This window comes from Ichthyophthirius multifiliis (assembly GCF_000220395.1).
Source record: "Ichthyophthirius multifiliis unplaced genomic scaffold scaff_1120509249743, whole genome shotgun sequence".
NCBI lineage: Eukaryota > Ciliophora > Oligohymenophorea > Hymenostomatida > Ichthyophthirius > Ichthyophthirius multifiliis.
Window position 1 is genome coordinate 1 of NW_004087384.1, and position 8,839 is coordinate 8,839.

At 15.8% G+C, this 8,839-nt stretch overlaps 3 protein-coding genes across 3 annotated transcripts, besides 39 other annotated features; 1 reads left to right on the plus strand and 2 right to left on the minus strand. All coding sequences in view use genetic code 6, as the record gives it.

Moving 5' to 3' along the window:
• Nucleotides 1–75: 75 nt before the first annotated feature.
• Nucleotides 76–213: a microsatellite.
• Nucleotides 113–236: a microsatellite.
• Nucleotides 114–237: a microsatellite.
• A 1,261-nt stretch (nt 238–1,498) lies between these two features.
• Nucleotides 1,499–1,563: a microsatellite.
• Nucleotides 1,508–1,577: a microsatellite.
• Nucleotides 1,515–1,575: a microsatellite.
• Nucleotides 1,519–1,584: a microsatellite.
• Nucleotides 1,564–1,606: a microsatellite.
• A 995-nt stretch (nt 1,607–2,601) lies between these two features.
• Nucleotides 2,602–2,647: a microsatellite.
• Nucleotides 2,615–2,674: a microsatellite.
• Nucleotides 2,634–2,673: a microsatellite.
• A 20-nt stretch (nt 2,675–2,694) lies between the features above and the next one.
• Nucleotides 2,695–2,772: a microsatellite.
• Nucleotides 2,695–2,783: a microsatellite.
• Nucleotides 2,696–2,802: a microsatellite.
• Nucleotides 2,702–2,792: a microsatellite.
• Nucleotides 2,803–2,883: 81 nt separating the features above from the next.
• Nucleotides 2,884–2,940: a microsatellite.
• Nucleotides 2,941–3,032: 92 nt separating this feature from the next.
• Nucleotides 3,033–3,821, minus strand: IMG5_028310 (leishmanolysin family protein, putative; the record flags this gene model as incomplete). The annotated part of the gene is made up of 1 exon (XM_004039244.1): nt 3,033–3,821. The coding sequence occupies one exon, from the start codon at nt 3,819–3,821 to the stop codon at nt 3,033–3,035; it is 789 nt and encodes a 262-aa protein (XP_004039292.1).
• Nucleotides 3,822–4,190: 369 nt separating this feature from the next.
• On the minus strand, nt 4,191–4,601 carry IMG5_028320 (leishmanolysin family protein, putative; the record flags this gene model as incomplete). Its single annotated transcript, XM_004039245.1, has 1 exon — nt 4,191–4,601. The coding sequence occupies one exon, from the start codon at nt 4,599–4,601 to the stop codon at nt 4,191–4,193; it is 411 nt and encodes a 136-aa protein (XP_004039293.1).
• A 152-nt stretch (nt 4,602–4,753) lies between these two features.
• Nucleotides 4,754–4,834: a microsatellite.
• Nucleotides 4,754–4,855: a microsatellite.
• Nucleotides 4,770–4,839: a microsatellite.
• Nucleotides 4,782–4,831: a microsatellite.
• Nucleotides 4,795–4,839: a microsatellite.
• A 182-nt stretch (nt 4,856–5,037) lies between the features above and the next one.
• Nucleotides 5,038–5,112: a microsatellite.
• Nucleotides 5,073–5,120: a microsatellite.
• A 10-nt stretch (nt 5,121–5,130) lies between these two features.
• Nucleotides 5,131–5,196: a microsatellite.
• Nucleotides 5,197–5,345: 149 nt separating this feature from the next.
• Nucleotides 5,346–5,393: a microsatellite.
• A 59-nt stretch (nt 5,394–5,452) lies between these two features.
• Nucleotides 5,453–5,514: a microsatellite.
• Nucleotides 5,515–5,516: 2 nt separating this feature from the next.
• Nucleotides 5,517–5,557: a microsatellite.
• Nucleotides 5,518–5,561: a microsatellite.
• A 253-nt stretch (nt 5,562–5,814) lies between these two features.
• Nucleotides 5,815–5,851: a microsatellite.
• Nucleotides 5,847–5,885: a microsatellite.
• Nucleotides 5,886–5,973: 88 nt separating this feature from the next.
• Nucleotides 5,974–6,007: a microsatellite.
• A 43-nt stretch (nt 6,008–6,050) lies between these two features.
• Nucleotides 6,051–7,616, plus strand: IMG5_028330 (leishmanolysin family protein, putative; the record flags this gene model as incomplete). The annotated part of the gene is made up of 1 exon (XM_004039246.1): nt 6,051–7,616. The coding sequence occupies one exon, from the start codon at nt 6,051–6,053 to the stop codon at nt 7,614–7,616; it is 1,566 nt and encodes a 521-aa protein (XP_004039294.1).
• Nucleotides 7,617–8,239: 623 nt separating this feature from the next.
• Nucleotides 8,240–8,296: a microsatellite.
• Nucleotides 8,297–8,602: 306 nt separating this feature from the next.
• Nucleotides 8,603–8,662: a microsatellite.
• Nucleotides 8,606–8,665: a microsatellite.
• Nucleotides 8,651–8,742: a microsatellite.
• Nucleotides 8,673–8,742: a microsatellite.
• Nucleotides 8,675–8,740: a microsatellite.
• A 41-nt stretch (nt 8,743–8,783) lies between the features above and the next one.
• Nucleotides 8,784–8,839: part of a microsatellite that runs on past the window's edge.
• Nucleotides 8,810–8,839: part of a microsatellite that runs on past the window's edge.

Genomic DNA, 8,839 nt, shown 5'->3' on the forward strand with positions numbered 1-8,839 from the left:
AATATACATATATTTTTTTATTTATATAAATATATATAGGTTTTCTTTTATTATTATAATTTCATTTGCATGGCCATTATATATAATTATTATTTTTTTAATTATAATAATAATTATTTTTATTATTATTATTATTATCATTGTTATTATTATTATTATTATTATTGTTATCTATATTATATTTTTATTTTTATTATATATTTTATTAATATTTTTTTTTTCTATTTAATTTTATTTAAAGTTTGAATTAAATGATAAAGTATTAAAATTTTCCAATATCTATTTGAAATTGCCACTTAAACTAAAACTATTTTTTTTAGAACAATTATGTGAACTAATAATATTTTATGACTTCTACACTGTTTTATTATTAATACTGTTATTTTTTTCAAAAATATTATTTACTACTTCCTTATATCTATTATCTTAAAACGAGTTTTATTAATTACTTTAAATTTAACTTTTTTTTTCTCAAAACTTTCATCTGTAACAATATTTATTGAATTAAAATATTTCCTTTAATTAGTAATATATTTTTTCGGTATTTAGACTTTAATTCTGGGAAGTTTTCCATGTTTTTATATATCCAAATCTTTAAAAACTGTCTAAAAATCTTTATAATTGACATATTATTCCTAAACTTTAATTTTCTCAGTCTAAAATTAATTCAAGTAAGGATTATATATCCTTTATTTTTAACGAATAATCTTTAAATAAACATTTGGATTATCAAAAACATCTTCTATATTATCAAATTACCAATCTAATTTCTTTTAAATTTTTTTTTTTTTTTTTTTTATTTTATTTATTTACTTTACAAAATTCTTAAAGAAAAAATTTCGATTTTTTACTTAAAACATGATTAGATCCTAAATTATCTATAGAATTAATATATGAATTAAAATAAGCCAAAAATGCCTATTCTATATCATTAAAAATTTCATATTAAATTCCTATATTATGAAAACAAATTGTCAAGTTTTATATTGTATATAGAAATAATTTTGAATTTTTATTAATTTTTTCAGATTCTAAAAATATTTATTAATAATTAACAACTGATTATTTTAAAAATTTTAAGCTTTTTTAATGACTATTTTATAATATATTTAAATATAATATATATTTTTAATAATACTCTCCAATTTTAGATAATAAAGACCCAATATTCATATTAGTAATTCCTAATAATGTAAAAGAAGTTATAGACTAACATTCCTATAAAGCCTATTCTAGTACTTATAAAGCACTATTATTATCTTCTATACATCTAAAATAATGCCCAATAAAATTTAAGCATGTAATTCTTATTAAAGGAAACTAAGGATATTTATGAGGTTGAGTTAAATCATCAATAAACATTAATAATTCAATGGATTTTTCGAGATCTTTGTTATCGAAATAATTTTTAATTAAATTAAATAATTTTTAAATGTTTTATCTAAAAAAAATATCAAAGTACTTTTATTAGTATTCTTTTTGAATTTATTCAATAACTAATAAATATATAAAAAAAAAATATATAAATAGATATAAAAATAAATATATATAAATAGAAATATATATATATATATATATATATATTTTTATATTCATTTTTATATATTACTCTAATTTATTTAATTTATTGATTAAGTTATTATATTATTTTCTATTTATTTTATGCAATTATCAAATAAAAATATATATTTCTGAAACAAATTTTATATTTTTTCTTATAATTAAATATTTTATTCTTCTTCTTCTAAAAATTAAAATTCGAAAAAATTATTTTATTTCATTTTTTATTTTATTTTAATAAAAATAATAATAATAAAAAATTATTCAATAAAATAATAAAAAAATACTTATTATTTTATTAATATATTTTTTTCATTATTAACTAAAAAAAAAGGTTAAAATAATTGGAATATTATATTACAATAAATAAATGTAAATTTATTTATATAAACAAAATTTTTACTTTTATTATTATTATTATATTTAATAAACCAAAATTTAACCAAACATCATTATTTGTGATTAAATAACTATACTTAAAATCTTTTAGATTGAAATATAAAGGAAAAATATAATTTAAAAGCCAATATTTAATAAAATTACTTTATTATTTATGTTTATTAATTCAATAAGGTTTAAAAAAACGAATTAATATTAGATTTTAATTATAAAAATTTAATATATATATTTTTTTAAAAAGAAATAAAAAAAAAAATAATTAAAAAAAACATAAGATAAATTAATAAAAAAAATTAATTCTCTAATTTATAATTTAAAAGAAAGGGCAAACTTTATAAATTTAAATTGTGAAATTAAAAGATAATTATAACAAAAATAGTATAAAAATATAAAATTAAACTAATTTTATATGCAAAGAGATAAAATTAATTAAGTAAAGATATTTAAATATATATTACTGGATATATAGTTAAAAGATATAAAAAAAATATTATTATTTTTTTAAAAAGAAATTGAAAATAAAAAAAGAAAAAGGTTACTAAAATTTAGTTTTATTTATATATAAAATGAACTTTTAATATAACTAAATTTATAAAAAAAAAAAAAAAATTAGCAAAAATTTGATTTAAAAAAAAATGAAAGAAAATAATTTATAATATAAATAAAAAATTATTTAAATAAAATAAAATAAAAATAAATAAATATATAAATAAATTGATTATTTAAAATATTGTAATATTTATATATATTTATATATTTATATATTTATATATTTATATATTTATTTATATATTTATATATTTATATATTTATATTTTTTTTATTTATATATTCATTTCATTTTTTTTAATAAAAATTATATCTTTTTTTTTAATTTTTAATTTCTATATAACATTATATTATTTTTTTATTTTTGATAATAAATATTTTTATTATATTTTTTTTTTCTTTATTATATCTTTTATTTTATTATTATTATATAAAAAGAATTTTGAAATTTTTAATTTAATATTTAACATTTTTAAAATAAATTTTTTTCATTATATTTATTTATATATTCACTTGAAAAATACTCATTTTTTTGGTAAAGGAATATTAATATTGCAATCATTTCCAAAGTAATTTTTAGCACAATAACATTTATTATTAATACAATATCCATTTGAATTACAGAAATTAGGACAAAATTTTTTAAACCCACAAAATTAGGTTATATTATCAGGACATATTAATTCTCCACTATATCCCTTAACCTTCAATCTTTACAAATTTTATGTACATGTGACTTTAGTTTTTCCAACCTAAATAGTCACTTATTATCCGTTAGATTTACATTCATATTAATAACATTCTCCTGTTATAATTATTTTTTATTATTAGCTTTTTTCCTTTAATATAGAATTGTTAAAACATCTGGAATTAATTCCAAATTGAACGCCCAACTTTTCCTGATTATCTTTGGTATTGCGATCACTTTTAATATTCCAGCATTTCGAATCTTCGTAAATTTCAAATGTATTGCAATTATGTTCATTATATTAACCTTTAGAACATTCTGAAGCTCCAAGATGATAATAATCACATAATTCATCATCGATTTCAGGTTCACAATATTCTCTTCTGTTAGAATCACATTAACCAGTGATGTGTTGACAACCTACTCCTTATCCATAGAATATTTTTTCTACCATAGATTCATTTATTTCATCATAGAAACCTGTGTCTCTCAAAAGATTCGCTGTAAAACCACTATAATAGGCTTAAGTATTTGATACAGATGCATTCATATATTCGTTTTCGATGACTGTGCTTTTCCAATGAGTATTTATAGAACCTTCAGCTCCTATATTTTCAAGAGGCATGCCATCTAAAGTAGGACAATTAAAATATTATCGAGCAAACTCCAAAACTTTAGGTGTTCTAATAAATATAGTATCCAATCCCCTTAATTTTCTTTTGAAAAAAGGGTTAATATGATGAGTTTTATCAGTAGTCACCCATTTTGTTATATCTGTATAGCTAAAACCCAAATATGAGTTATTTCATGGATAACTATTTCCATTAAATTATTGAATTCAATTGTATCATCCCATTTTATGCCTTATAATTTGCTTAAATTAAAGTTAACATCGCCATGAGTAGGTCCTAGAATGTCCAAAAATTAACACCAACCAGCATTTGCTAAATATTCTTTTGTTGGATCATATAGAAATTGTACATATATATGTAAATCAGAGTCTTTTCCCTTTGTCATTTTGAGGAATTTTAATACCTCCACATTTTTAATAACTGGTAGATTTATATCTCATATTTTATTCGGATTTAGGAACTATTTTTATTAAACGATTAAAATAGTCAATTGCTAATTTTAAAGCTTTCTCGCAGATAGAGAATAACAGCTTTTACTACTCTTAAGTAGAACCTTTATTAGTTGATAGATTTTATTTAGGCATATCGTAGCTTATTACCATATTACGGGTTTTTTTTTTTTGTAAGTTACGAACATCTAAAAATTCATCATCAGGGGGAATTGAGTGGTATTATGAGACTTTTTTCAGTTTATCATGATAGCATTAGTGTTAAAGAGCATTTAAAAAGAAAATAAAAGTGAATAAAAATAGGGTTAATAAAAATATTTGCATTTTTTATAAAAAAATTATTATTATTATTATTATATTTGGATTTTATATAGTGTATTTATATATAGTTATTTTTTTATTTGATGCTAAAAAATGGATTAAATGAATAATTTTATTTAATTTAAATATTTATTTAATAAAAAAATGAATTTATTAAATACAAATATAGATAAATAGTAATTTAAAAATGAAAAAATAAAAAATAGATAAAATAAAATTTAAAAAATAAAAAAATATAATTATATATAAAGTAATTTTTTTAATTATTAAATATAAATGAAAAAAATTTGTAAATTATTTATTAAAAGATAATAATTTTATATATATTTTATTAAATCTTATAAATTAAAAAATATGGTTAAAAAATTATTTGTAAGATAAATATATTTGATATATTTATATATTAAAAAATTATAAAATATAAATAAAAAGATAGTCAATATATAAATTATAATATAGATATTTAATAATATTTAAATAGAAATTATATATAAAAATGTAAAAGAAATTATATTAAGAAATACATTAAAATTATATATATATATATATATATATATATATTATATATATATATATAAATATTTATATATTTATATATTTATTTTTTAACTACTTTTACATTTGCCTTAACTTATAAAATATTTATATTTTTTGTAAATTTTTATATTTTAACTAATTATAATATTAATATTAATTTTTTTTGTTGGTCTATTTCTACTTAAAACCTCACAAATTATTTCTTAAATTATAATTTTTTTATCTTTAATAATTTTAGTTTATGTTTTAAATTTTTTTTAATTTTATAAAATCTTTTGTTTTTAAAAATAAAAAAAAAATTATATAAGTTATAATTCATATTTATATATATATATATATATATATATATATATATATATATATATATATATATATTATAAAAAATAATTTTTTTAATATAATATTTTTTAATAATATTTTTTTTAAATTTAATATAATAAATTATTTTTAACTTTATATTATTTAATATTTAAGTAATTCCTACTTTTTTTTTTTAAATAATTTTTTTTTTTTTTAATTATTATATATTATAGTAAATATATTTAATTATATTTATGTTTGTTTGAATTAAAATATTTTTATTAAAACTAAAAAATTAAAATTTATAAAACATTTTAAATTTAATATTAATTTAATAATAATTCTTTTATTACAATGTAATATATTATATTTCTTAAAATTTATTAAAATAAAATTTATTTTATTAAATAAATTTAATTAAATTATTTTTATTTAATATATAATATTTTTTATCAAAATTATCTATTTTTTTATATTATTTATATTATTTAATTTATTAATTATAATTTAAAAATATAATAAATAATTATTTTAATTTAAATTAATCTAAAAATAAAAATTTATTAAAAATATATATTATTTAATATAATATAAATAAAAAATAAATTATATAAAATGAATAAATATATAATACTATTATTTTTTATAAAATATATTTTCGGTTTAAAAGCACTTGAACACTAATGTATCCATGATGAAATGTATTAAAGCTACTAATAAGAATCATTCCCCTCTGATGATTAAATTTCAGATAGCCGTAATTTACAAAATAAAAAAGCCCGTAATATGGTTATAACTTACGATATGTCTTATTTCTAAAGATTAGCTTAAAATTAATAAAATAAATAGTTAATCGATATTTGTGAGAAAGCTATAAAATTAGCAAATAGTTATTTTTCTCAATTAATAAAAATAATCCCAAAATCTGAATTGGATATGAGATATAAACCTACTAGTTTTACAAAATGTGGAGAATTCGAAATTCCTTAAAAAGACAAAGTTAAGGGAAAAGAATCTGATTTACATATATATGTATAATATAAAAATGAACCATAATAATCGTATATGGCCTATGCTAATAGGTGTTAATTTATTGAACGTCTAGGACCTACACATGGTTAAGTTACTTTCAATTTTAGCAAATTAGAAACTAAAGATTTGAATGATCCAATTTAATTTAAAGATTTAATGTAAATTGTTATCCATGAAATGACTCATATTTTGGGCTTTAGTTATGCAGATATACCAAAATGGGTAAATTCTGAAAAAAATCATCATACTGAACCGACTATTTAATAAAAATTAAGGGGAATTGATACTTTATTTCTCAAAACTCCTCACGTTTTATAGTTTGCTCGAAGATATTTTAATTGTCCTACCTTAGTTGGTATGCCTCTTGAAAATTTAGGAGAAAATTCTTCTAAAAATTCTCATTGGAAAACCACAGTCATCGAAAACGAATACATGAATGCATCTGTATCAACTACTTAGGCATATTTTAGTGGTTTTACAGCCAATCTTTTAAGAGACACAGGTTTCTATGCGGAAATAAAAGAATCTATGGAGGAATAAATATACTACGGGAAAGGAGCAGGCTGTCAACACGTCACTGGTTAATGTGATTCAAATAAAAGAGAATATTGTAATCCTAAAACTGACGATGGATTATGTGATTATTATCATCTTGCATCTTCAGAATGTAAACTTGGCTAATTTAATGAACCTAATTGCAATACTTTTTAAATCTTCCATAATGCAAAATGCTGGGATGTTAACAGTAATTTGAATAAATAAGGAGCTCAGAATGTGATTGGAGTCAAATTTGGGAATGATTCGAGATGTTTTAATTCTTCTCTACGTATTAACGAGTATAAATCATAAAAAGCTACAACATAAATATCAGGAGAATGCTATAAATATGAATGTAATTCTAATGGAACATAAGTGAGTATTTACGTAGGAAAAACCAAAGTTAAAGTTGTTTGTACTAAAAATTTAGAAAAAATGACAGTTAAAGGATATTAAGGAACTATTGTATGTCCTGAAAATATAAACTATTTTTGTGGGTTTAAAAAATTTTGTCCGAATTTCTGTAGTGCAAACGGATTTTGTCTAAATAATAAGTGTAATTGTGCTAATAAATACATTGGAAATGATTGTAGTTTTAAAATTCCTATTTGAGAAGGATTAGTGTTTTTATTATTATTAACAAATAAAATATTAATTTTTTAATATTAATATTATAAATAAGCTAATAATTAAAGTTTTCGTTCATTTTTTTTTTATAAAAATTAATAAATTTAACATAAAATTATAATACAAAAATACTACTAAATATATTTTTTATATAAAAATTATTATTACACAAAAATATTTACAAAAATAATTATATATGGCAAAAATTAATTAGTTTTATAAAAATAAACTTAGTTATTTTAAGATAAATAAAAACTCTTATAAAATTTGTAAAACTTATAAAATTATATCAGTATATTTATTATAATTTTCAATCTTCAAATTAAATAATTAAGTTTTACTAAAATCATATAAATAAATAAAAATTTTTGATAAATAAAATCAATTAATATAATTTATTTTCAAAAAAATAAATAAAAAATGTATATTCACTCCAAAAAATATACCATATTTTACATTTTATAACTTATAAATAAAAAAACTTTTTTATTTTTATCAAAAAATATTTATTAAAATCAGTTTATACCTTTTTATATATATTATGTTGACAAACTAATAAATGTATATTTTCATAAAAATAATTTATGATAATTTTTTTTTTTTAATAAATATAAATCATAAAATTGATATATAAATATATATATTTATATAAAATATATATATTTTTTTTTATATTTACTTTATTAATATTTTTTTATATGTTTGAATATATTAAATTTAATTTAGATTTTATATTTATTCTATTTTTTATTAGTGATTTTTCTCTAAATTCAATTTAATTTCATTTAGTAGAGAATAATGATTTAAATATATATAGATCAATGTTTTTTATAATTTATAAATAATTTTATAATTTAATTACTTTATGTATTTAAATAATTTTATTAATTATATATTTTTTTCATTATAAATTTATTATTAAAAAAAAAAAAAAAAAATAATAATAATTTTAATATTCTGTATTTTATAATAAAATATATATATATATATAATTATATATAAAAATATATATTAATATATATTTATATATATATTTGTTAATTTATATTTTTTTATTTTATATATTTTTTTATTTTTTTATTTTTTTATTTTATATATATTTTTATTTTTTATCATTTCAACAATGTGTATTTTTTTTTTAAATGTTTTATATTATATAAATTATAATTATTAGTTTTTTTATATAAATATTATATTTTTTTAATTTA